The sequence below is a fragment of the Beta vulgaris genome, chromosome 8, assembly GCF_026745355.1.
Source record: "Beta vulgaris subsp. vulgaris cultivar EL10 chromosome 8, EL10.2, whole genome shotgun sequence".
Lineage (NCBI taxonomy): Eukaryota > Viridiplantae > Streptophyta > Magnoliopsida > Caryophyllales > Amaranthaceae > Beta > Beta vulgaris.
This window is the reverse complement of record NC_079209.1, coordinates 47,048,418-47,075,864: the sequence shown is the minus strand read 5'-3', so window position 1 is coordinate 47,075,864 and position 27,447 is coordinate 47,048,418. Positions and strand designations below refer to the sequence as shown.

The following is a 27,447-nucleotide window of genomic DNA, read 5'->3' as shown; positions in this document are numbered from 1 at the left end:
AGGTTCCATACTAAAACCAATTGACAATAGTAGGAGTAGCTCCTCTAGCTTATATTGTGGTACTTTCTCTCCTCTTTCTTCAATATGAGACAACTCATATGTGCACAACATATATGAGGTTCAACTTGACCCAGACTGACTGTGAAATTGTGTTTGAGACCAGATTATGTGATTTAGGGGAACTTCCCTACTTGACCCAAGATTGTTTCACTATAACTCTAGAAATAATAATGGAAGGACTAAGGAGGGGATAAAAGACAAGAGAAGAAGCAACAAAATTGTTGGAAATTTAATGATGAAGATGCTGCAAATGTCGGCCAAGCAAGGTAGCACAATATCTTAAAAAGGCCCATAAGTTGCAAAATTAATACTCCCTCCGTCTCATAATACAATGCCTACTTCATTTTTGGTGGGTCAAACTTTAAAATCTTTGGCCGAATATTCTCATTTGTATATATAAAAAAAACATATTCATGTGGGATCTTGTTAGATTCGTCTCAAACTTTTTATATTTTTTATTAATACGGAATTGAAGATATTAAAGGTCAAAGTTACGTCTTGGAGACCGTGTAAAAAAGAAACAAGCATTGTATTATGGGACGGAGGGAGTAGTATATGCCATATGACATCTGCATCATTGCAATTTTCATGAATCCTATTTCCTCAACCTCAGAATACTACAATTACTCCCAAGTCTAATTATTTGTGTGGCACTGTTACTGCTATGGTTGATACTAATTGATGAAGGCAATTAACAACAAAGAATTAAACAACAATCGACACAGAACTAACATGGTCCACTAATAATATGTTAGCTACTTTGAAACGCTAATGATAATAACTAAAGAAGGTATATTTTTTACCCTTCTAATTAACCTAATTGAAATGGACCTAAACCACACCCAAAACAAAAACTGTTTATTTCAACGGGTCGGATAAAGCTTGGTCTACCCAGTAGAGGTGAAAGTTCGGGGTACGGCTTGGATTAGGGCCTAATAATCCAATCCGATCCGACAAAATTTGGATTTCAATTTTTCAATCTGAATCCAAACCACTTAGAGTTTGAATCTGATCCAATCCATTCCAAATTTTCATACTCTAGATTGGATCCGTTTTGAAAATCTTTAATAGCGTAGTAGATTTAGGAAATGAGGAATTAAGTGTCGTTAGGGTTTTAGGGGAAGGGTTGAAGTGCTACGCCTACTGGATTATTGACTAGGCTTTTTCTTAAAAAAATCCAGTTAAGCAATTAAGCCCAATCCAGATCCATAATCAAGGCATATTACTATTCGTTTGTATTGGATGTTTGGATCCAATTACCCACAATCCAATCCGATCCGAAAATCCATTTTGTCAAAAAATCTCAATACAAAATCCAATCCGAGCACAGTTCAAATCCGATCCGAATTACTAATTCGGTTGGGATTGGATTGGATTTTGTATTTTATCCTAATAACTTTCACCCCTACTACCTAGTGGTTAGATTATATTTCCTCAACCTTATATTTTAATGATCTATTAAGAACGGATAATTTATCCAATAAGTAGATGTAGTTATAACGATCGTTGTTGAATTTGACAGGAGAAAGGAATAATCAAGGATAATAGGCCCTTGTTTTTCGATTCATTGTTTGGCATCTTTGTTGCTACTAATATGGCTGAAGGAAGCGAACTGTTCTTTTAGTGTAGGAGAGTTATGGAGCAGATTTTGGTTGATGTATTGTTTCTATCTACCCGTGTTAAACATGGCCCTGGACTGTGCTATCGCGACAAGATATTTTCATACCGGGCCTTATGCCCCTTTTTTCTTGTTAGGCATGGGGAAGGCTTCAAGCCCAAAATTGTCAAGAACCAAGTCTATGGGCCAACCCGCCCTGACCCTCTGTCGGCACTTTACAATTTTTTTTTTTTTTTTTTTTTTTTTTTTTTTTTTGATTGGGAAATTAAGTCAGCCCAAGGGCTAACCCCTACCAAGGCTACTAGCCTTGTAGGAACTACCAGCACATTGGCTGGTAAAGCATGCAAAGCATGCTAAGGAAATACCCCAACGTAATGCTGGGGGTAAGGATCGAACCCCTGACCTCAAGGATCAGAGGGGAGTGCTCTACCACATGAGCTAGCTCCTCATCCTTGCACTTTTCAATATTTTGATTGGTTACAAAGTTTTTTTTAAAAAAACAACTATTATTTGTATTGTGTATATAGTAAATTTTAGAAAACATCGAAACTATTAATACTATATCTTTTTTATTTTCTTTTTTGTAACTCAGTTCCTAGTTGTTTCTTCAATTCTTCCTGAGATAGGAATTCCACTAGTTTAGGTTCCTAGTGGGTTGTCTCTGAGATAGGGATTCCACTAGTACCCATGTACCAGTTAAAAAAATAATAAAAAAATACACTGTAAACTCAAATGTACTCCCTCGAAGTATCCGATATAAAGTTTCTTCCATTTCCATTCTACATTATTCACTTGTTTGATCTACTTAATTTCACATTCTTCCACAAGTATGTTTTTGTATTCAGAAAACAATGATGACCAACTTTTACATTTTTTATCATTCTTGCCTTAGTATTTGAATCTACAATAGATAGGAATAATTTTAGAGAACGGAAGAAGTATTCATAGAAATCATTAGTATGTATTTAAGTTTTGACAAAAAAAAAACATCTATTGCGCACCATTATTTTGTACTTCCTCTGTGTTTTTCTATTGCATAATTTCATTTTTGATAATATCATCAACAAACTTTGTTAAGTTATCTCATATTATTATGCAAGAAAAAACATAGTCGAGCGGTGCCTTGTTAGAATTATCTCAATGCAAGGATTCCAAATATCAAACTTTGTAATTTTTACGTATACACAATTAGAGATATTGATGTTCAAAGAAACATCTCTACAAACGTGAAAAATGAAATAGTGCAATTTTAAAAAACAGAGGAAGCATAAATTAGTAAAACAAAAAAATTAAAATATTAGGATATGTTTGAAAATTCACAAATTCTTAGGTGTAACTGTTACACCAAAATTTATGGTATCACAACTCACAAACCACTGCTTCTCTTGTAAAAAGAATTCAAATGACATGAAATAGATGATGTAATGACCTAATTATTAGTTATTTCTGCCCATATATTAATTCATCTTTCTTAACCTAATTATTAGTTATATAAACTCATATATCAATCCATCTTTCTCGAGAGAGGCTGAGGCTATGTTTTTTCCATTTTCTACTTCAAATTAGGTCGTTTATGAAGATTAGTGCAGTGTCACGACAAATGTTAGATTCACTTCTACAATCAACTCAATCAGATTTAATTTTATTTCAAAGATACGAAAGATCGATAGACTCACTCTAGTTGATATAATTTAGTGGACTGCACAAATAGCTACCTTAATTGAAGCATGTATGTGAGTAAATAATTTTAATGGATAGTGGATGAGTCTGGGTGTCATATTTGTAATGTGTGTAGTGGGTAGGTAGTTCTTACCTATCCATCAATGTGCTCAGCCTTAAGTCTGAAATATTACTTCCCAAGCACAAAAATAAGAGTAAAAATGAATATCAACACCAAAAACAATAAAATCCATTTCCAGGAGACCAATTGATAGGAAGCTTGTTTCTCATCTTTTAGTTTTTTTTTTTTTTAGGGGATATGATCTTTTAGTTTGTTATCCTACAACATTTGGCAAGTTGAATTGATGCATATGTAAAGCAATTGATGAGCAGATATCACTATATAAGTGGGTAATGAATATCTAATTGAGTAATTAGCTGGATGTGAATTTAGATTTGTACTCAAGTGAAACGATGTAGATGTAAATTTTACACACACCATTAATAGTTGGTAGGTGTGGTCGAATCATGTGTGAATATTCAAATTTGAGATTAATATAAAAGTTTGATTTTCGTATCCGACCTGCCTTATTCTATCCCTAATAGTATCAATATCATATCTAAATATGATTAAATGTAGACCTGGGCATGGGCCGGGCCGGGCCTGGGAAAATTGCGGGCCGGGCCGGGCTTGAAAAATCCAAATTTTGTCCACGGGTCCGTGAGCTGGGCTTGGCCCATGTTTTATGTTGTTTTTTTGAATTTTTGACAGTTTTAGGCTAAAACACAAAGGAGAACGTTCGACTCGCAGGCTGGCCCACGCAAGCTCGTGCTGGTGCGAGCCTGAAATAAAATTTCTTGGCCCACGCAGCGGACAACCGGCCGGACCGGGGCCAAATCGTGCGGGCCCGGCGCATGCCCACCTCTAATTAAATGAGTACCTTTTATAATAAAATTATTTTGAGTTTTTCTTTCCATAAATAAACAAAACTAAATATCCACTCAAAAACAAAAATAAAAAAAACTAAATATAGCCTAAGTTTGAAATCTCTCTCATAGCCTTCCCTGTGGATACTGGATCTTCTCAGTTCTCAGTTGTCAGTTCTGAGTTCTCATCTTCTATGTTCGTCAATTCTCAGGCACCATCACCGGCGGATCTTCAATATTTGCCGCAGTTAGTCTCGCTTAAACTGTGCAGTATACTCTCACTTTCACTTTCACTTTCATCTCTTCCAAATTCTCTCTCCTCTCTTCGATTCTCAGGCACCATCTCCGTCGCACAACCTCGCCACTTCTTTGCGCTGAAATTCTGCTACATCCTCACTAAATGAAGTAACTTTTTTTTTGTGTTTATCAATTTTATGCATTCAATTTTTTCAATTTGTTTTAGATATTTATTTTGCTGCTTTTATCAACAGGAGCAAACTAAAATATACCTTCAAGCGTCAAGAACACTATGTCCCTGTATTTTAATTTCAGTTTCACATCGAGGAGTTCGAAATTCTGGTACTTCTTAAATTGTTTCCAGTTCTTAAGTTTTTTTTTTTTTTTTTTTTTTTTGGCAATGCCTGCTGAATTTGGTTTAGTTGTTGTAGTATGTTTGGACTTTTGATAAGCACTTATTTTAGTTGTATAGAAGTAATTTAGTATGATAGGGGACGTGGTATGACTGTCATAAGTTGTCAATTTTGATAAAGTTTGGTTCTAAATTGGGGATTTTGTAGTATGAACAGAAATTTTCTTGATCCGGGATTTTCGGATACTTGAAATTTTGGATTGGATCGGATAATTAGAAATGAACACCTCTAGTCTGTTGAGTAGTATGTAACTGAAGTAGCAAACGCGATTAGAATTTTGTTTTTTGTTTTAGTGTCAAAGTGTGAAAAAGCTTGCTTGACATGTTAGGTAGTGGAAGATGGATAGGAGCCGAATGAACAGAGGTCGTTTCTCTGGTCCTATTCCATCAGAAGAATCAGCATTGGATCTTGAAAGGAGCTGCTGTGGCCACCATAATTTTCCGTCTTTAAGTCCACCGCTTCAGCCCTTTGCTTCGGCAGGGCAGCATTCTGAAAGTAGTGCAGCTTATTTCTCATGGCCTGCCTCCTGTCGAATAAGTGATGCTGCTGAAGAGAGGGAAAATTACTTTGCAAACCTTCAAAAAGGAGTGCTCCCTGAGACTCTTAACCGGTTACCTCAAGGGCAGCAAGCAACAACTTTGCTTGAATTGATGACTATAAGGGCATTTCACAGCAAAATCTTACGTTGTTATAGTCTCGGCACAGCTATTGGTTTTCGCATCAGAAAGGGTTTGTTGACGGATATACCAGCCATCCTTGTTTTCGTTTCAAGGAAGGTGCACAAGAAATGGCTGACACCCATACAATGTTTACCTACTGCGTTGGAGGTAACTTTCATAGTTTTGATTCTATATTCCTTCATCCAGTATTGTATGGGGTGTATCGGTATTAGTTTTAGTTACATCAATTTAACTAGGCAGTATGCTTCATATAGCGGATTTGTTGACCACTGCCATCGTGTCCTTCACCTTGATTGATTGTTTGCTTGCTTTATTTGTTCTTTATGTTTTTGTTGAGAAAATAATTTATCAATAGAGGACAAGCGGACAACTCGTCCTCTTGACAAATACTTGTATGCAGAATAATCTATCACCAATACAGCCTTTTAAAACATGGTACTCAAATATGCTTGTAAACACTTCCTTAAGCCTCCTTTTCTGCAACAATTTGTTATAAATTTTGTGAAGTAAAGCAAGATGTTTGTTACCTTAATAGCAACTTTTGATTTAAAATAGTAAACGTATGTGAGTGTTCAACAAAGGATCATTTGACAGAAGTCTCCAGCACCATCTGTACTCATCAGACCCTAGTATCATGTTCACTAGAGATGCAGGAAATTGGTTGGAGAACAGTGCAAGTGTAATAAACAACGTAAAGAACTTTCCCCTTTTTAAACATCCTCATAAAAGTTAGCTTTGGCATCTATAGCTGCCTTTGATCGATGGACAATGATTGCAGTATCATTGGAAATGAATTTCAACAACTTTGCAGGAGGGAAGCTGGTATGTGTGTTTGATTACCATCAAAGAGGCTGTAGTCCCTTTATGTTAAACATATTTGTTCGGAATTTTAACATGTAAATTCGAGGCCATATTACAGGACTCCACATTCTGAATAGCCAAGACCGAAACCTCTTTCTTTATTGGGCTTTTACATCTTATTTAGGCATGCTAGGTGATCATGAAAACTTTCCATGATGAAGATGTCAAAATATCCCATAGTTTTGTTCCTTCTCTTTACCACATTTACAAGAACAGAGGAAATGTATAGTAAGTTATAATAATCTCCTAAAGAAAATAAGAACGTATGTTTATTGTGCTCTAGAAGGTTACATTGCATTTTACATTTCTTCAGCAGTTGAGAGCATGGTATGACTATGAGACTATATCTTGTCGATCTTCTCAAAAAAACTCCTAGTTCTGTGTTTAGTTCATGTCTGATAGGCTGGTCTGTTTACATTTTTGTTTGCCTAAGAATTTCTGTGGATCATTCATATGCCCATATTATTGGGTTTTTCATGTGATTCTTATGCTCAATTCTTGTTGGCTTTTGAAACTATTTATTAGGGACCAGGAGGTGTATGGTGTGATGTGGATGTTGTAGAATTCTCTTATTTTGGAGCTCCAGAGCCCGCACCCAAAGAACAGCTTTACACTGAGATTGTGGATGACCTGCGTGGGAATGATCCTTGTATTGGTTCAGGTTCTCAGGTACTTGTTCTTTTGAGTTTCATGAAAATTGTTTCTTGTACCTTATTTTGTAGTTATTCATAAAATTTTGGTCTTCTGGATTGAAAAACATAGTATAAATGTTCGCAATTTTACATAAAAATGCACAACTTTTTGTTGTCGTATGCTTCTCTGTCAATCTATTTATCCTTCCTTATTATGTCTTGTATTCTTTATATATGGAATCTTGGTATAACCAAGCTATACTCAACAATAATATTGATTCATGAAAACTGGGTGTCAATTGGTTAAACTATAATTTCTAATACTACAACAAAGTAACGTACGCATCTCCGCCACATTGATCTTATGCATGTGGCAATGTTTCACTACCAACTATTATGTGCCGTACAACAATGCTGGTTTAGTTGCCGTGCGGTAGAATTTACTCTTCAATCTTTGGGGGCCTAGATCACATAGTATCCTCGTGGCACTCTTCCACTTCAACGAACCAACCTGCCTTGATTCTATGAGCCTCATTGCCATCTAATTCCGTATCCTTTTGGATAATAGATTCTAAATATCAGAGAGAACCTTGGACAATCTTCCCATCTAAGGGGCTGTTTGGTTCACAAAACCCTCAGATTTAATAGGCTGTTTGTTTCAAAGTAGGTAAAGGAAACCTAATATATAACCACCCCTCTATCACTAGCACCACCACCACAATTCTCTTTCAAATTAAACAACATTGCTGGTTCGCATTCCCCCTTCCAACGTCTTCCCTTCCCCACTTCCGACGCCGTCACCTTCCTCCTTACTTTTGACGCCGTCACCTTCTTCCTTACTCTCGACGTCGTCGTCCCCTTTCCTCTCTTATTTTGCTTCTTTTCTCTCTCTTCTTCCCCTCTTTTGTCGCTGTTTGGTGATGTTTTTGTAAGTTATGGGTGGTCTTTTCAGCGACTTGGGTGGGGCTTCATGGATGGTGAGTAGGGTTTTGTTGGTGGTTTGGTAAGTTAGGGATAGTGGTGAGTATTTTGTTGGCGGTGGTTTGTAAGTGATGGGTGATGTTGGTGTTGGTGTTGGTGAGGGGTAGTAGTGGTGTCGGTGAAGGTGGCGATGGTGGAGCGGTGCGGGTGAGGGTGGCGGTATTGGACTTGGTGAGGGTGGCAATGGTGTTGATAGTGGCGTACTATAGTGGCGTAGTACGGTGGACAATGGGTGTACATTGGTGTATTGGTGGCTTAGGAAAAAGGGAATCGAAATATCTAGGGGGAGGTGGAGAATCAGATTACGGGAGTTTGGGGGTAGGAGAGGGTAAAGAGAATGATTAAAATGACAATACAAACAACATCAAAGGGAATCAACCAAGATGATTATCTTACCCTTTCCTAAATACCCCATATCAAACGCTCCCTAAGGTAATCACCCTTGCCTCTCTATTTCTGACCCTATTAAACTTACACTCCAAATATTCCTTCTTGATTCTACTCAGCCTAAAGCCTCAAGATTCCAAAGTTTGTCTACATAATTCCAACTTACTGTTCACTCCATAATCAACACAATATCATCTCCAAACATCACGCACCAAGGTATATCGTCTTGAATTAACCTCGTCAATTCGTCCATGACTATAGCAAAAGCGAAACGGGCTGAGTGCGGAACCTTGATGTATTCCAATCGTAATGGGGAACTCTTCAGTCTTACACCAGTTCGCACGCTAGTGCTAACTCCCTCATGCATGTCCTTAATGATATCAATATTTTAGCGAAATTTCTTTCCTACTTAGAGCCCACCAAAGAATATCCGTGGGTGCCTTATCATACACCTTCTCCAAATCAATGTAAACCAAATGTAAATCCTTCTTATTCCAATATTTCTCCATTAGTTGTCTTATAAGATGAATGACCTCCATAGTCGATCTCTCGGGCATAAATCCAAATTGGTTCTCCAAGATCTTCACATTTCTCCTTAATCTTTGCTCAATAACTCGCTCCCAAAGTTTCATAGTATGGCTCATTAATTTGATCCCTCGATAGTTGGCACAATCTTGGACGTCACCCTTGTACTCCCTCCGTTTCCTAAAGATCTTCCCTCTTTCCGTTTAAGTGCGTTTCCAAAAGATCTTCCCTCTTTTACTTTATTCCTTATTTGGAATTTTTTTTTTCCCTTTTTACCTTCTCATGTCCCTATCATATAGTCCACCATTACATTATTAATTCAATTTTACTCCCTTTCTCTCTCCTACTTTAACCCCTTTTTATTTGTTTATTTATCATTTTATCTTAACCCTTTTCTCTCTCCTACTTTACCCACCCCATACCCCACACAAATGGATCCTCCTTGGTATTTGTAGGAACAGTAACAAGGAAGATCTTTAGGAAACGGAGGTAGTACTTGCATAAGGGGATGATAGTACTTTTCTGGTACTCTAATGGCATCCTATTACTTCCCTAGAATCTTGTTGAAAAGAGTTGTTAACCATTCAACCCCTCTCTCCCCAAAGCATCTCGAGACCTCGATAGGTATGCCATCGGGCCCCACTCCCCTCTACAATCCATTTTTTTCAATGCCATTTTGACTTCTCCCTTTTGAATTTTTCGAATAAACTCTTGGTTAACCATATCCAGAGGGATATTTGTATCTCCAATATCGTGCCCTTGATCTCTATTGAATAGGTTATCAAAATAGAACCTCCATTTATCCTTTATTTCTTGATCTCCCACCAGAACTTTTTGGCCGACATCCTTCACACACTTATTCCTTCCAATGCCTCGCTTCCTTCGGTCTCTCATTCGGGCAAGTCTATAGATGTCCTTTTCCCCTTCTTTTTTATCAGATCTTGCGTAAATTTCCTGATTCACCTTTGCTCTAGCCTCTCACGACCTTCTTTGCCTCCCTTTTACCCTCCTTATAAACTTTTTATAGCATTCTCGTTTGCTCTTTATCGCTTGTCACACATCTTCATTCCACCAAGATGTCTCGTTACTTGGCGGCATGCTTCCTTTAGATTGTCCTAGGACCTCTTTCGCCACTTCCTTTATGGTGTGCTCCATTTTTTTCCACACTGAGTCTATCCAAATCCATATCACCGGCCAATACTTTCACTTCCCATATTTTCTACGAATTTTAGTTGGTGCTCCCCTTGAAATTTCCACCACTTGATCTTAGGCTCCACTAGTGGTCTTCTCTTCCTTATATAACTTCTACCTTGAAAATCAAGTACCACAACTTTATGTTCGGTTGACGACTTGATGTACTATTGTCTGGGATCACCTTACAATGTATTGTCACCCGAGATTACCTTACAATCACTGTAGCACTTTCTCAAAGCATTTCTTGCTAAAAAGAAGTCCATCTGACTCACATTACCTCCACTTCTATAGGTCACTAGGTGAATGTTTCTTTTCTCGAACCAAGTGTTCAGCATACCCAAGAAAGTCATATAAAAATTGGCACTAGGTTATCATACTTTACTTGCAAATGCCGTCATTTAACTTAATGTCCAATTAAAAAGACTCGTGCTTCTATCTCCAATGCAGTCATCTACTAGTCCTCCTCTAGTATAAGAGGCAATACATGCTTATGTGGCTTCTGCTCTAGTGTATATTATTAATTTGCTAACTTGGCTTTCCAAGATAGTGTATGCGTGTCTTCCCGTTGCTCTTTAGAGTTAAAGAACAAAGGTGATCGTTTCAGTTGCTAGTCCAGCAAGAGTGTTTGATGAAAGAAACCCTAATGCGCCCATTAGCCATCTTATGTACTAAATTCTATTTAATCTTCGCCACTTTGTATTGGGGAGCCTACTTCACCTAGGTCTGAACTCCTAATGCAGGGTGTATTTCACTTACAGCCATTCTTGTAGGGAATATCTTCTTCACTGATTCTACCAATAGCTATTTCTCTACCATTAAGTCTCTTTAGTAGAAGTGAACTTTGGAAGTTCCCAATCCCATTCCAAATCTGCCAGTTGATCCAACAAGCCCAAAACATGGACTTTGGATCTTTTTTTCACATTTAGATGTGGGTGGGGCCTTCTTGATCCGTTTCAACTATCTCCATCTTTTTCTACACACGGGTTCTCCTTGGTGGCTGACAACAAGGACTGGGCATTTTTGTGCTTGGTTTATGGTTATTAAAAAAATGTAGACAGAAAAATGAGCAGTTGCTAGTTGTATTCTCTCCTTTTTGTTGCAGAGATCTGAATCCAGAACTTGTGTCAGAGCTACTTGGATCATGGTTATATATATACATATCAGTCGGTGTGCGACCTCTATATAGAAGGGTTATTTGAAGGTGCTGATCTACAGTCTAAGCTTCTTCTTGATAATAGGCTCTTGTAGTGTGCGGCTTTCATGGTGATCTTTTAGTGTATTCGGTTGGCGAGAAATTCACTTGTTTTCTATGGAGTCCTTTTGCGTTGGATGAGAGTAGTTTATGTAGCTATCTTATGGGTTAAAGTGGTTAGGGGGTTTCAAGGACTACTCATGATTGGAGATTCAAAAGAATCAGGCTTGTTTTAGATTTTGTTAATGCTACAAGATGGGCTAAACTACAGAATTGGATTGGTAATCTGTATAAGAGCTCTGGCCACATTATGGTAGGAAAAGTTGCTGGAGGTCAAATGCACCTAAAATATCGCTAGAATTTGTGTGCAAACCACGATTCCATTTGTGCGATATTTCTTCTAATATTTTTCTTTCTGATTTTTTATTATACTAATCTGATATTTCGAACTTATCTCCCATGATACCATGACCATACGTATGCTATATATGCATAATGTCATCATATTTTTTATATTCAAACTAATATCTACTCACTTGACATTATGCTCTTGAAAAATAATCCGAGCATAGCCCAGTGGAATAACCAAGTATACTATATATATCTCCCAGTATACAAATTTTTCTTTCCCATTTTCAGAACATATAATCCTAGCTTAAGGTAGCTAGAAGTTTTATTTTCTCATACCAGTCTAGTGAAGAGGTCTCTCTTTTATACCAATTGGGTAAATTGGCCTACAAGAACCTCTTCCCTCCTGTACACTCTACTTTGTGTTTTTTAATACACGTATAATTTCGTTTTTCTTATTAAAACAAATTGCTTCTTATATTACACGAGTGGGAGGGGGGGGGGGGGGAGCAGAGAAATCTACTGGAGATTTAGCTTAGTTGTTTGTTGGAGGTAAAGTGGTAAACAATGTTAGCGATGAGTTTTAGTTTTTGGAACCATGACAAACTTTAAAGTTTAAACAAGTCAAGTTTAGTTTTTCTTAAGAGAAATGGTATTTGGGGAGACTCCAAGAAGAGTACTTTGGAAGCCAATACCTGATATACCCCAATTATGCTCTTCCTTTTTAATTTCAGATTTAAAGCAATCTATTTGGCCTTCCTGTGGACTTCTACTTGTGAAGTTTTTTTTTGTGTATTAGAATGACAGGAAAAAATTATTCAGATTCTTTTTTTATTTTTGGATTTCTTGTCTTCCTTGCACCTTGTATTATAATTTTCTTTCTTATTACGGGGAAAAAGAAAGTCTGCTTTGTATAGTGCCCTTGTCTTTTCAAAGATAGCGAAGAGAGAAGTAAAAGTCTAATTGTGTAACTGTAGTATATATATAGTTATTCAAATGTGCCCCTGAGCAAATGGGAGTGGGATTGACCAAACTTATATGGGCAAGAGGGTCATTTCACAAGTGTCAAGCTAAACCTTATATCTCTTATGTGTATCACTTTTACAAATAACCTCACTTGTGGAAACATGCAATAAGTTACAGTTCGGCATACTCGTGATTATATTTTCTTGATATTTCTTCAATTTCGCTCTATGTCTAGCTAATGCAGTTGTTAACATTTAAGACAGCAGATTTCTGCCAACGATTTTCTTAGAATTGTCGATGTGGTGGACAAAAAATTGATCTGCAAAGGTTTTTATATTCTTGATGAAAGGCGAGGCTCCTCTATACCGACTCGAGGCGCTAATGCGCTGATTGACGATATATTCAATCTGCTTAACACATATGATCTTCAGTCCGATTATCCGATCCATCTTTCTATTCACCTCAATTACGTTTACTAGCATGTCTTTAATAATAATACCAACTTGGTGAATACCACAATTATAACCCCAAGGCCTGACAATTTTCGGTCTTTTTCGGGTTTTTCGTACGCTTCTGGTCGAGGCACAAATCTCTATTATATAAGGGAAGGGGGGAGCAATGACGTCCTCTTTTGAAATGCCTATTTTGCCCCCCGTCCCATTCTAAATTAAAAATTCACTTACAAATCAAAGGGGGCTTCAAACAAAAATACCAAAAATATAATTATAACAATCACTCACAAGTCAACTAAAATTATAAAATTGCACAATTTATGTTATGCAAATCACTAAAATGAGGAAACTTTATAAAAACTTAAAAATTCACTTACAAACTACAACCTATGAAAAAATTGACTTGAAATCAAAGTGTCCACTTTCTTTACAATTTATGAAGTATTGTACTTAATTCAAAAATCAACTAAAAAATTATAATACTTCCTCCATTTTTTATTAGATGTTACACTTTTCAAATAACGGACTCCTAGGTAATTTTTGGGGAGGAGAGAGATAGAGAGAATGGAAAACAAAAGGGCCCCATGTGAACATGCGATAGGAGAGAATTACCCAAAATAAAAGTGTGACATCTAATTTAAAACTTTCTAAAATAGAAAGTGTAACATCTAAAAAAAAAACAGAAGAAGTATTAGAAATCATAAATAAATTCAATAAAATTTCTATTTTGTTCATAGAATTTAACTTTGAAAAGTAAAAAAAAAAACAAAAAGAATGGTGAGAGAGTTAAGTGACAGAAACTAAACCAATCAAATTTTACAACTAAAAACAATTATACTTAGTATGTCTAATGTTCAAATTTTGACTCTTATGCCGAAGAAAATCGAGTTTATGTTTTGAAAAAAATTCAAGCAAGCATCGCGTGCAAAAAATTCTAGTTGTCTATATTTCTTCATTTGATCACTTGTGCAACCTCTTGTAAATGGAGAGGGTAGATATGGATATCACAGGAACTGTAATAATTGTGAAGGCTAAAGAGTATTAAAAGATCTAAAAAGCTTTATGAAAGGGGAGGAAACTAAATTGTGCCAAAAATGTCTTTTGGGGTTGGTGTTTTTGAATATAGTATATAGATATTTGCTATCTGGATTATCGGGTATATTTCAGTTTATCATTTGGTTGCATATTTGTATAGTATTGTTCTTTTCTTACGAAGCTTACTGAAACATTCTTTGCTGATTGGCTAACCTGGATAATGGCTATACAAATTGCTTATGCACAGGTGGCAAGCCAAGAGACTTACGGTACCCTAGGTGCTATTGTGAGAAGCCAAACGGGAAGCAGACAAGTTGGCTTCCTGACGAACCGGCATGTTGCGGTTGACTTAGATTATCCAAGCCAGAAGATGTTTCATCCCCTACCACCCAATCTTGGCCCCGGTGTTTATCTGGGTGCTGTGGAGAGGGCTACATCTTTCATCACGGATGATTTGTGGTATGGCATCTTTGCTGGGATAAATCCAGGTACATGACCATGTATCCTATTGTAACCTATGCAATCATCATCTGGTGGTGCGAACGAGTTAAAGCACTAAATTTAATTGAATCAGTATGATAAGAACTAGTTTGCCTAGGAAGTAGTTTATATAAATTCAAATTATTAATAGATAATGGTCACCATTTGATGGGTAAACAAGCTCTCTCCACAAGCATTTCTGGGACCAATAATCTCCTACACTCACTGAAAGCAGTCTGTGAGTACTACCATCTCCCATATCACGGTAGTTTTAAAGATAATGTCACTGTGTATTTTGGCCAGTTCAGTCACAAAAAAAAAATCCACAAAAAAAGAAGCATTCTTGATAACAGTAATTTACTATCTCCTCAACCATGAACAAAGAAACGTCACTCATGCTTGATGAAATAACTTGGGACATCCATAATAAGAAATGAAACATTATGTTCTGGATGAAAAATTTGTCTGTAACATTATAGGCTTATTCCTTAATGTTATTCTTCCTCATTTGAAAGTTCTCTGAAAAATCATGGGCCTAGGATGAGTCCTACATATATATGTGCGCAGATCTAAAATGTCTACAGATTTTAGAGTTATAATGCTGTATCGAGTTTCATTTATGACAAAATATATAAATCATCAGAGTTTTTAAGGCTAGGTACGATCAGGTGATGCCATATATCAGATTCATGATTGAACATTACCCCAGAGCCCAGAGTCTATCGCAAAATCTCCCATGATCTTCCCAGTAGTTCTGTTAGCGTTCCATGAGGGGAAGTCAGTCTTTCAACTTCCTCTTTCTAGTCCCGCTTTCAACAGCAGATTGGATAACCAAAAACCAACCATTTAACTATCAACCATACTCATAGACTCATAGTATTTAGAACTATCTTATCTGTGAGACGAGATAACTTGCGAGCTACTCGAGATTGACTTGGTCAAAACTCAGTCGAAGGTCGACTCGAGTGAGCTCGAATGAGTCGAGGTGAGCCACTCGATACTCGACTCAAAAACTCATGAAAAGCTCGAAGACCCAATTATCAAGAGCAAAATACGTAAATTCAACATTTTTCTACTTATTGTTTCTTTTAATATGAGACACTTACAAGCTACTCGAAATCTACTCTGTCAATGCTCGGCTTAGTCAATGCTTGGCTCAAGTGAGCTCGACTCAACTCAATCTGGAATCGAAATGCTAACGAGTCGAGCTAGCTCAAACTTGAACTCGACTCGCATTATTGACACCCCTAATCTGCCCTATGAATGTCATCATTCAAATACTTATAAATAAATTGTGCATTTACGCTCTGATATCATGTATTTTGTACGCATCAAAAGTTCGGAATCTATTGAGAAAGTTTCCCAAAAATTTCCACTATTGATTTTTATTTGACTTTCTAAATTCTAACACAATTCCATTTTCTTAATGCTGAGACTTCTTTCTACCTCTGTCTTGTCTGATGTCAATGTTGTAATGCTATCTTCTATGGCTATTGCCTATTTATGTGTATTCAGATATAATACTTTGTTAGATTTGAACTTGCTTATGATACTCTCCTAGTGGAAGTAACTATGACGTTTTTCCAATATACACAGAGACATTTGTGAGAGCAGATGGAGCATTCATTCCCTTTGTTGCTGATTTTGACACGTCAACTATAACTACGGTTGTGAAAGGTGTAGGAGAGATAGGAGATGTCAAGCATATAGATTTGCAATCTCCTATAAGTAGCTTAATTGGGAAACGAGTGATGAAAGTTGGGCGAAGTTCTGGCTTGACAACTGGTGTTGTATTAGCCTATGCTCTGGAATACAATGATGAGAAAGGTATATGCTTCTTGACTGATTTTCTTGTTGTTGGTGAAAACCAGCAAACATTTGACCTTGAAGGAGACAGTGGAAGCCTCATTATGTTAGTAGGAGACAATGGGGAGAAGCCCCGTCCAATCGGCATCATATGGGGTGGAACTGCTAATCGTGGCCGTCTTAAATTAAAAGTTGGCCATGCGCCCGAGAATTGGACTAGTGGGGTTGATCTAGGACGTCTCCTCAATCTGCTTGAGCTCGATCTCATCACAACCAGTCAAGGGCTTAAAGGTATCTCCTTTTCCAAGTAACTGAAAAACTAAGTCAAACAATCAATGATATCTCTAATACACTTTAATTGTTGCTACTAATTTTGCTGTCTGTTTGACAATGGCGGTTCTTTGTTATTTGAAGGATAGCTTGCATTACAAGCTATGGAAATAAGAATAGATCCTAAGAAGACATAACGTGATTCGATCATTCGAAGACCTACTCATCCCAGCCTTTTGTTGCCTACTTTGTCCGCTGAAGTATAGCCAATAAGATCAAATATATTACCATGGAATCAAACTTGCATACTGAGCATATTATGAAGCTGGTGTTATATACTTCAATTAACAACTGACCATTTTCATTGAGAAGCATTAATTTGAGTTACACTATCATATTGGAAGTTTATATGCATGGAAGTCCAGACAATTTTGTGTTGAACCCATAATAGACTTTGGGCGAGAAACATCCTGATTGTTTTGTTTTCAGGTCTTTTTCTTCATTGTCTTATCAAAATTTGAAAAATTCTCTCAATTTCATCTCTTTACTAAAGTATTTGAAGACAAGTGAACTTTTATCAACTTGTCACCCTTAGTTTTTTTTTTTTGATAAATTTGCTACTTTCTTCCAGCTAGCATCTAATCATGCCCCCACCGGTTATTATTTGTTCTTTCCTTTCCTTACCCCACACCGGTGGGCGGTGGTTATTTGTTCTTTTCCCCTTTCTTTTCTTGCCCATTCTGTCATAGTGTCATCATTCATTGCTTGACTAATTACAAGCTCTCTACTTTGGCATCCACATCATAAGTAACTACCTACTTTTAGTAATTAGTTATTCTGCAGTTATTAGTCTTATAAATTGTTCGACGGCTTCAACTTTGCTTCATTTTAGATATATTTCCATGTGCTAGGATTTTGATGATAATTTTGCTTCTAAGATAGCTAATTGTTTCGTGTAACTAAGGCATGATAGCTTGTAGGAGTTTCATGTTTGTAAGCCTCAGCCTTAGAAATTTTTACGCTAGACACTGAGGTCGTGAGAACTGAGAAGTACAAAGCTGGATGTTATCTACTTTTGCAGACAAAGTGTCCGTCTGAGTATCATAAGCTTCCTCTGTTTCTTTCTATATTTTTTACAATTGCACCATTTGGATTTACACTATGCACATATATATATGTTTGTGATATGTAAGGAAAATTGTAGTCATGTAAGATCTTGTTAGATTCGTCTTAATATATACTTGGATTGTTACGATTGAACTTAAATGGTGCAATTATAAACAAACGGAGGAACTATAAAATTTACCAGAAACTACACACTTGTTGTCTAAGTACATATGTAGTAGGATTTAGAAGTACAATACAACCAAGGTTAATTTAATTTTGTTGATAAACTTGAAATAGATATAATGTATGGAAATTATAACATTTTGTTGATACTTGATAAACTTGAAAATGTTATAGTTTTCACACATTATATCTATAAGAAATTTTTAACAACAAAAGTTGATGAAGTGAATATTATGGAAAGATCTTGTGTGGTTAATGATCTCGTTAACTGTTCATATTATTTTAAACTTCTTAATGTGTGTACTATATGATACCACATATGTACGAAACATAGGGGAACTAAGGAACTTGACTTTCAAGAGAGACGCCAAGTGTCATTAGAAAAATGCATGTATCTGGTTTCATGATACTTCTATTTGATTTGATATATGTAGTCTGCTTATATATTATGCACTCCTGCTAACAAGTAAAGCAAGAGAATGGAAGGGGGAAATCTGTCTTATACTATATCCCTATGTCCTACATTGCATATGCTAGAAAAAGAAGTTTATACTCTTGAATCTTGTAAATATATGCAATTAAGTCACCTCTGATTACAGAGGCAGTGCAAGAACAAATGGCTGCATCAGCAACAGCAATGAATTCTGTTGTCGGCGATTCCTCTCCTCCTGGTGGTCTTCCATTGGACAAAAGCAAAGAAGAGTTTCCCTTGGGATTCCGACTCCAGAAGCTTCCTGTACAAAATGGACCTCCTGGTCCAGATATGAATTCACCTGCAATGGATACTGACATGAATTCACCTGCAATGGGCCCGAGTGTCGAGCATCAGTTCATTCCTAGCTTTGTCAGACCGTCCCCGCTATGTGAAATGGAGAAAGAGGAAATGAAGGTGTCTCAAAATCTCTTCGCCTTGAGGAAAGGCTCGGAAGAAGATGTGGGTGTATCATTGCAACTGGGTGACAAGGAGTTGAAGAGAAGGCGATCAGATGCTTCAACTAGCTCTGACGAGCCTAATAAACAGAAGTTAGAGCTTCTTTAGCTGCAGTTGTTGTGAGTTGTTTAGTGTTTGTAATATGAGTTATTTTGCATGCTATATCCAAGATTTAATATGGTGGTATTGGTGGCTCATGCATAAATTATGCGAACACCCATCATAATTGGTATTTTCCTTAAATGTATCCATGTTATATATAGTATGCTTCTCAATGTAGAATTGCCATCTTATGCCCAACTAGCAAAGATCTAGAATGATCTTTTTATATTTGGCAGATGAACTAAATTGTTTATCTTTTCTCAGGGTTTTGGCGATGCCTATGATAACCCTGAATGTACTATGTTAAATCTTATATAAACTCAATGGTGAAACCACACCCAAACTCACTCCCCACTTCATAGGTTTTCCTGTCCAAGTAAATGTTTGAAGGACTTTATACCTTTCCGAAATTGACATGTTGAAATAAGCAGTAATGATATCAAGGATACTTTCAAATTTCAATCTCCTATGTATGAAGGTCACAGACAGGTTGTTATTGGTGGAAGATACAATTCATACATAGCCCGAAATTCCAAGACACACTCCACAAGAAGTTCATCTACAAAAAGGATGTACATGTAGGAGATTGCTAAACAAAATTGAAAAAAAACTTGGTCTAGACTTGATTTGAATCAAACTTGTTCTCATCCAAATTTGACCCAGTAAAACGATCTAAATTTGATCCAAATTGATTTCAGCTCAACTTGATAAAGAGCTCGACGTTAGCCCCATATGATCTACTTGGAATCTGGGGAGGATTTATGTTGTAGGGTTTGGGGTCAAATGACCCCACATGGATTTTAAGAAAAAATATACCGTCAACTAAATTTGGAAAATAAAAATATAAAAAAGTTAATGAAAGTATAAAACGTGGATATGTGAGTTGTAGCACGTTTGTAATCTCTTGGTTGTATTGTACTCTAGTTGGAAAAGGTAAACCAAAAACTCCTAAAGAAAAAGGTAAAATAAAAACAAATAATAAATCCACATTTCTTACTGCAAGTCTGCAACTTTTTAACTCTTTTCTAGCGGAAACAAAAGCAAGTCCTATCTTACTTTAGTTGGAAAAGGTAAAATAAAAAAACAAATAAATAAAATCAATTTTCTTCACTTTATTGTACTCCAAGTCTACAGTTTGCCTTCTTTTTTTTTATCGAAATAAAAAAAATAATTATTCATATGTCACATCACATTGGCCGTCACAACTCACATAACTCATATAGCAAATTATTATCATACAGTTGTTTGTTCTTTTTGACAAAAATTACCGAGCAAGCCGGAGAGTAGGAGTTTCGGAGACAACAATCATCCCAATTTCCAACAATTTCAGCATTCGAAGAGATTCCACAAGGTAAAAGGTAAAAAAGAACATTGTTTATTTTTGAAAAGATATTTTTCTTCTATAGATCTAAATTATTGATGAATATGATATAAAATTATTTTAGAATCTTATAAGATCTATCATTCTATACATTAAATTATTATATTATAGTTTTAATTCAACAATTTTGATACTTAATTGTTGTGGTGAGTATCTAGAGTAATTGAATATTGTCAACAATTGAAATTCTAGGTTATTTATTCATATTTAGATTCTTTTTTATTATATACAATAATTGTTAATCTGTAAATGTCAAAACGTCCCCGGAATACGTTAATAGATTATTTTAAATGAAACAACCGAACTAAAGAAGAAACACATCAAGATGTAGATATGGAAAGTGAACATGAGAATTATGCAAGTAGATAACCGCGCATATGTAAACAATCATCTAAGTATAAGCATGTTGATTTGAGCACCTTACCCGCTGATGGAATAAATTTACTAATTACCAAACAAATGATTAGATTGAAATAAGGAAATACTATGCTTTACAAGAACCTTTTCAGCTTCGAAAACATGATTTTCCTCAAAGAATTATTGGGGGATAGAAACGATATATTAATTCAGATTGGTATGATACTTATGGTGATGTGTTGGAATATAGTATTATGAAAGATACATCATATTGTCGATATTACTTTTGTTTAAGTCTAATGATTCTCAAAAGGGGGGAGGTGATACTTTTGTTACTATTGGGTGGTAATTTTGGAATGAAAAAGAAGGATTGAATATCCATATGGGTGAATGTGGTAGTTTTCATAATCAAGCATACACTATATTTGAAACTTTATAGAACAAAGCAAAAACTATCACGGACATGTTCAATGAATTTAGTGATAAGGAGAAGGAGGACTCTCGCAATCGGTTAGAACGAAGCTACAGTCGGATGCATGAAATGGCCTTTGCGAATGGGTTTAGCTTTAGAGGGCATAATGAGTCCAGAGGTTCAAAGAATCAGGGGTTATTACGTTGAGCTTTTGAAATTTCTTGCAAAAAATAATGAAAATATTGATAAAGTTGTTCTTGAAAAATACTCCAAAAAATTTGCAATTGATCTCCCCTAAGATTTAAAAAGATATTGTTCATGCTTGTTCTCGATTGACAATGAAGGCCATTATGGAATACCTCAGAGATGACCTTTTTGGTAGTTTAGTTGATGAATCACGTGATGTATCAATTAAGGAGCAAATGGCTATTGTTTTGAGATATGTTGATCAGAAGGGTATCGTGATAGAGAGATTTTTAGGTATTATACATATACTCGATACCACAATTTTGACACTGAAGGCAACCATTTATTTTATCTTGCCAGAAAATGGTAGGACTGTATCAAGAATCCATGGGCAACCGAAGGTTATGATGGAGACAGTAATAAGCAATGTAAGGCAAGTTTAATGGATTGTAAAACATTGGTTTTAAAAGAAAATAAATCAGCATTTTCTATCCATTGTTTTGCGCACCACTTGTAGTAGTGGCGTCAAACATTGTGATATTGCTTTATATTTTATTCTAGTATCACGATTTTGAATATTGTTGGAGTATCTTATTGGCGCCATGATGTACTTTGTGCTAAAAGGGCAAATGAAGTCAAAGACAACATATGCAGTGGTGTATTTCAAAGTGAAAGAGGTCTATGTAATACTCCGTATTTTTAGTAAGTTATGAGTTGTAATTTTTTTTAAAAGATCTTATATACTAAAAAGGCTTTTATCAATTATTAAGGTTTTAAATAGGCTTTTATATTAAATTATGGTTTTTCAAATAAATTCTAGCCCAAATTATTTATTGGGCCTAAGTTCACAAATCTAATCCAAGTAATTGGTCAATAAAACTAAAAATATTTTTAAACAAAAATTCAAAAAGGATCTACGTATAAAAGATTTATTAAAAAAAAAATCTTTAAAACCAATTTCGGTGCAACTCACGCCAGTGAGTTGTATCCAAGTTGGTTACTTAATTTGTTTCTTTTATCTTTTGGGTTAATTAGCATCTAGACTATTTATCTTATGGAATATTCCTCTATTCTAACTATATGATCATAAAAAGATAGTGTATCCTAGCTAAAATTAATTATCTTTTCTCAAAAATCTATCTTTTAGTTTCCTAATCTTATTCCGATTCTACGTGCCAACTAGTATAAATAGGGGTCTCTACCCATCATATTCTTCCCACCAAATTTGAGAAATAAATCTCTTTTCTCAAGTTTAAACTCTCTATCTTTTAGCCTACCTTTCTCTTCCTCCCTAGTAATTATTATTATTCAAAGTGTGTATATATGTAGATCTTAAATAAATGTTTGGCATGCGTATTGCGTAGTATCATGTTTCTAGGTTTATTATTTTGGATTGGAATACATGTTTTTATGAATTTTATTATGAACTTTATGAGTTTTATTATGAAATATTATGAGTTACATGAGTAAGTTAAATTAATGACTTATTATGAGCATGTTAGTAGTTTAGTTAAATTTATTTTCGATAGGTAGATATAGTGAACTATATACGATGAACCATGTTCCGTTGGCAATTGTATAACACTTCTGTCATAAATTTTAATACTTTTGTCCTTATCGCTTTATTGCTAAGCCACTGTATGTCTGTATGTTAACCTTCACACTCAATATCTATGTGTCTAAATTGTATGAAAGTTGGAATCTTGCTGCTATAGTTTAAGAATCGTTAGATGTCTTCTTTGTTTTTGCCTAATGAAACTTTCATATTCCTTCTTCCACTAACCACAGTGGTAACATGTTAGTCTTCACGCATAGTCTTGTTTTTATCTTTCTTCAAATTTCATAATTCCATTAAACAAATCATATGCCTACCTAATTATATTAGCATAATTATTATTACTATTCATATTAGTATTATCATGAAAATTATTATTTCATGTATGATCAATAAGATCTTTCAAGATTATTTCATGAACAAGTTATATAATTTATATGTATTTATATGGCTAAAGTTTTATAAAAGAATTACTATTCTTATAAAGGAGGATTAATTCCGAAAGATTTTTCTTAGTTATATGATCTTTTATGATCACAATTATAAAGAGGCCACGACTTGTTATTTATTAGCAAGAACGGTAGCTATTATATTATTTACCCATGTACTTTTTGCATAAGTCATGTGGACAAGATAGTTCCCCTCGTAATAGACTCATTAAAGAATACTAAACTTGGGGGGTGTGCACACTTTAGGAAAGGTACCTAGGCAAGGAAAAGGAGTTTTATTAAAGTTATATACAAGTTATTTCAAGTATCCAAGGAAGGTTTATATGAGTATTTTGAATGTTTGGTAAAGTATTTAAATTTCCGCATATACATGGACTCAGTATTTTTACTGACACGCATTTTGTTTGTTTGTTATATGGTCTTGTCCTTGTGATGACCCTTTTGGTGAGCAGATTTTACAGGTTGATCGATGCATACTTCGTATGGGGGAGCTAGTGAGGAGTAATACATAGCTTAGTTTAGTAGTTATTATTTTTATATTTCCCTTTGTCATAGTAGAAACAATAATTTTTATTTTCAATAAAGAGAAGTTATTATTATTAATTCCGCTGCATTATTAAGTTAGTAGTTAATAGTTTTAGCCTTTAACGTTATCACGTGGCGATAATACTCTCAAGTTTCTCAAGTATTTTATATTAAAATATATTCTTCAAAAAGAGAGAAATTTGGGGGTGTTACAAAGTGGTATCAAGAGCATTTAGGTTTATTAATGAGAGTTTGGGTTGATTTAGGAAGGGCATATAAGTTAGAGTTTCGCATTTTAGTGCATAATTTTTTTTGCATTTTATTTGCATAATTTTTTTTTCTATCCTGCTTAAAAAGTTATATTTCCAAGTATAAATATTTTCCAATTTATATATTTTGAAGAAAGGAATAATTGTATGGGTTTATTTTTCTGAGGAAAGTTCTGGCTAAGGAAAGACTTGGTACTTAAGTTGGCCGCTTGTGCCGCACCTCTCTTTCCTGGGAACTCCCTCGATTAATTTTTCCATACACGAAAAACTTAGTATTCGAAATAAAAACTTATTATATATATGTATATATATATATATATGTATATATATATATATGTATATATATATATATATGTATATATATATATGTATATATATATATATATATGTATATATATTATATATGTATATATATATATATATATATATATATATAATATATTATATATATATATATATATATTTAGAAGTGAGTTCGTATGAGAATGCATACTTATATGAGAAATGAGAATGAATTTTACACGCTATAACTCTTATGAATAAGTAATGTAACTCTAAGGAAAAAGTGATGTAACTCCAAAAACAAAAAATTTGAAAAAAAAAATTCCAAAAAAACAAATTTTTTTTTAATTCAAATTTTTTACAGAGATATAATCTAATGAATAAGTGTTGTATTTCTAAACCAATTGTGTGGTTGAGATTCATTCTCATTTCTCATACAAGGAGCATTCTCATGGGATCTTGCCCCTATATATATATTATATATATATATATATATATATATATATATATATATTTTTTTTCGAAAACACAAATAGTTTGAATTTTTTTTCTTTGTTTCCTTATTTACAATCAGATTATTGTTCTTATGAATAATTGTATGACAATCTGTCTAGCAATGTATGAAAATATTATTAATCTTCACGAGGAGATTTAGTTGTCTTTATGACAATATACTTATGGTACTTACTATTTGTATTTTTTTTACCACAGATTTATTATGGCAAGTCATAGTCCATTTTTCGTACGTATTCTAGTATAAAGAGATGCACAAACTGTGACTGATTATGTGCGTGCTATTCTGAAGTATGTAAACTTTTAATAGAGTAAGGATACCAACAGTTTCGTTATCATGGACCAACAATTGCTCTGCTTCTAGAACACTTACCCTACATTGAACCCTACCATTGGCTATACAATGAGTATTACAATGTGATGAAATTATTAGATGGGATGCCCAACATGAGAGATCGTTACCAAGAAGGAATCTGGCTAGCTACCGTACCTTATTTCATATTTGACCTCCAATATGCGGAATTATGGAAAGAGCAATATGATGAATGCATATCAAACTCCGATCCATCCTTACCATGAACCTACTACTAGTCCTGAACCCTCCATTATTCAAAGCAACCTGTCAAGCACAGAGGGTAGTCGTTCATCATCTCCGAAATATCACCCTATGTCTGATGATGAATGGTTTAGACACCAAGCCAATGATAAAGCAAAAGATCAAGATCCATCTGATTTTATTTCCTAGTAAATTAATTTTTTTTTAGGAAAATGTTAAATTAGCAGTTTTTAGTAGCTTTAATAATTAGGAGCTTTGTAATTAGACTACTACTCCTTATAAATGTTAGCATTCCTTTTCAAGGATTAATAAATAAAATTCTAGTTTGTTCTTTTTATGTTATGTGCAATTTGTCAATCATATTATGAATCATGATTGTTGTATGATTTACAAATTTAGTAGAATAACTTAATAAGTAGTTTGTTTCTTACCTGGGAAGAAATGACCAGTAGACTTGGAAGTAGATCCAAAACTCGAGCAACTCTTAAGGAGTTGACCTCTCTGACCAAGAATTTGGCTAAGGCTATAACTTCTCAGCTGAACCGTCAACAAGAGCCTGACCTAGCTGGCGAGGTGTTTAAGAAAGTAGCCTCTAGGAATCCACCTGTCTATGACGGAAAAGAGGACCCAGCCAGTCTTGAGAATTAGATTAGAGAGTTTGATAAACTGTTTACTGCTGTTAGGTGTGATGATGAGTTAAAAATCAACAATGCTACATACTACCTAAGAGAGGAAGTTGATTTGTGGTGGTCCCAAAGGAAGGAGTCTTTAGCGACTCAAGAGGATTTTGAGTATGGAGGTTAACATACAGTGGCTATGTCTCAAAATCCTTTATGTTAACCTCCATACTCAAAATCCTCTGGAGTCGCTAAAGACTCCTTCCTTTGGGACCATCACAAATCAACTTCCTCTCTTAGGTAGTATGTAGCATTGTTGATTTTTAACTCATCATCACACCTAACAGCAGTAAACAGTTTATCAAACTCTCTAATCTAGTTCTTAAGATTGGCTGGGTCCTCTTTTCCGTCATAGACAGGTGGATTCCTAGAGGCTAATTTCTTAAACACCTCGCCAGCTAGGTCAGGCTCTTGTTGACGGTTCAGCTGAGAAGTCATAGCCTTAGCCAAATTCTTGGTCAGAGAGGTCAACTCCTTAAGAGTTGCTCGAGTTTTGGATCTACTTCCAAGTCTACTGGTCATTTCTTCCCAGGTAAGAAATAAACTACTTATTAAGTTATTCTACTAAATTTGTAAATCATACAACAATCATAATTCATAATATGATTGACAAATTGCACATAACATAAAAAGAACAAACTAGAATTTTATTTATTAATCCTTGAAAAGGAATGCTAACATTTATAAGGAGTAGTAGTCTAATTACAAAACTCCTAATTATTAAAGCTACTAAAAACTGCTAATCTAACATTTTCCTAAAAAAAAAATTAATTTACTAGTAAATAAAATCAGATGGATCTTGATCTTTTGCTTCATCATTGGCTTGGTGTCTAAACCATTCATCATCAGACATAGGGTGATATTCCGGAGATGATGAACGACTACTCTATGTGCTTGGCAGGTTGCTTTGAATATTGGAGGGTTCAGGACTAGTAGTAGGTTCATGGTAAGGATGGCTCGGAGTTTGATATGAATTCATCATATCTTGTGCTTCTTGTTGCTCTTTCCATAATTCCGCATATCGGAGGTCAAATATGAAATAAGGTACGGTAGCTAGCCAGATTCCTTCTTGGTAACGATCTCTCATGTTGGGAATCCCATCTAATAATTTCATCACATTGTAATACTCATTGTATAGCCAATGGTAGGGTTCAATGTAGGATAAGTGTTCTAGAAGCAAAGCAATTGTTGGTCCATGATAACGAAACTGTTGGTATCCTTGCTTTTTTAAAAAGTTTG

General features: G+C 35.0%; 1 protein-coding gene across 1 annotated transcript; it reads left to right on the top strand.

The window, feature by feature from the left end:
* The first annotated feature begins 4,347 nt into the window (after positions 1-4,347).
* On the top strand, positions 4,348-19,274 carry LOC104909034 (hypothetical protein). Its single transcript, XM_019247172.3, has 8 exons — positions 4,348-4,511; positions 4,601-4,669; positions 4,756-4,843; positions 5,243-5,741; positions 6,981-7,124; positions 14,415-14,655; positions 16,244-16,744; positions 18,613-19,274. Exons 4-8 carry the CDS (start codon positions 5,253-5,255, stop codon positions 19,050-19,052), a joined length of 1,815 nt encoding a protein of 604 aa, XP_019102717.1. The 5' UTR covers positions 4,348-4,511; positions 4,601-4,669; positions 4,756-4,843; positions 5,243-5,252; the 3' UTR covers positions 19,053-19,274.
* The last annotated feature ends 8,173 nt before the right edge of the window (positions 19,275-27,447 follow it).

What these genes read in the sequence shown, in the direction of transcription:
- LOC104909034 (XM_019247172.3), top strand. Translation starts at nt 5,253, where the DNA reads ATGGATAGGAGCCGAATGAACAGAGGTCGTTTCTCTGGTCCTATTCCA. An exon ending in CTTTGCTGGGATAAATCCAG is followed by an intron (nt 14,656 to 16,243) that starts GTACATGACCAT and finishes CAATATACACAG; the next exon opens with AGACATTTGTGAGAGCAGAT. An exon ending in AACCAGTCAAGGGCTTAAAG is followed by an intron (nt 16,745 to 18,612) that starts GTATCTCCTTTT and finishes CTCTGATTACAG; the next exon opens with AGGCAGTGCAAGAACAAATG.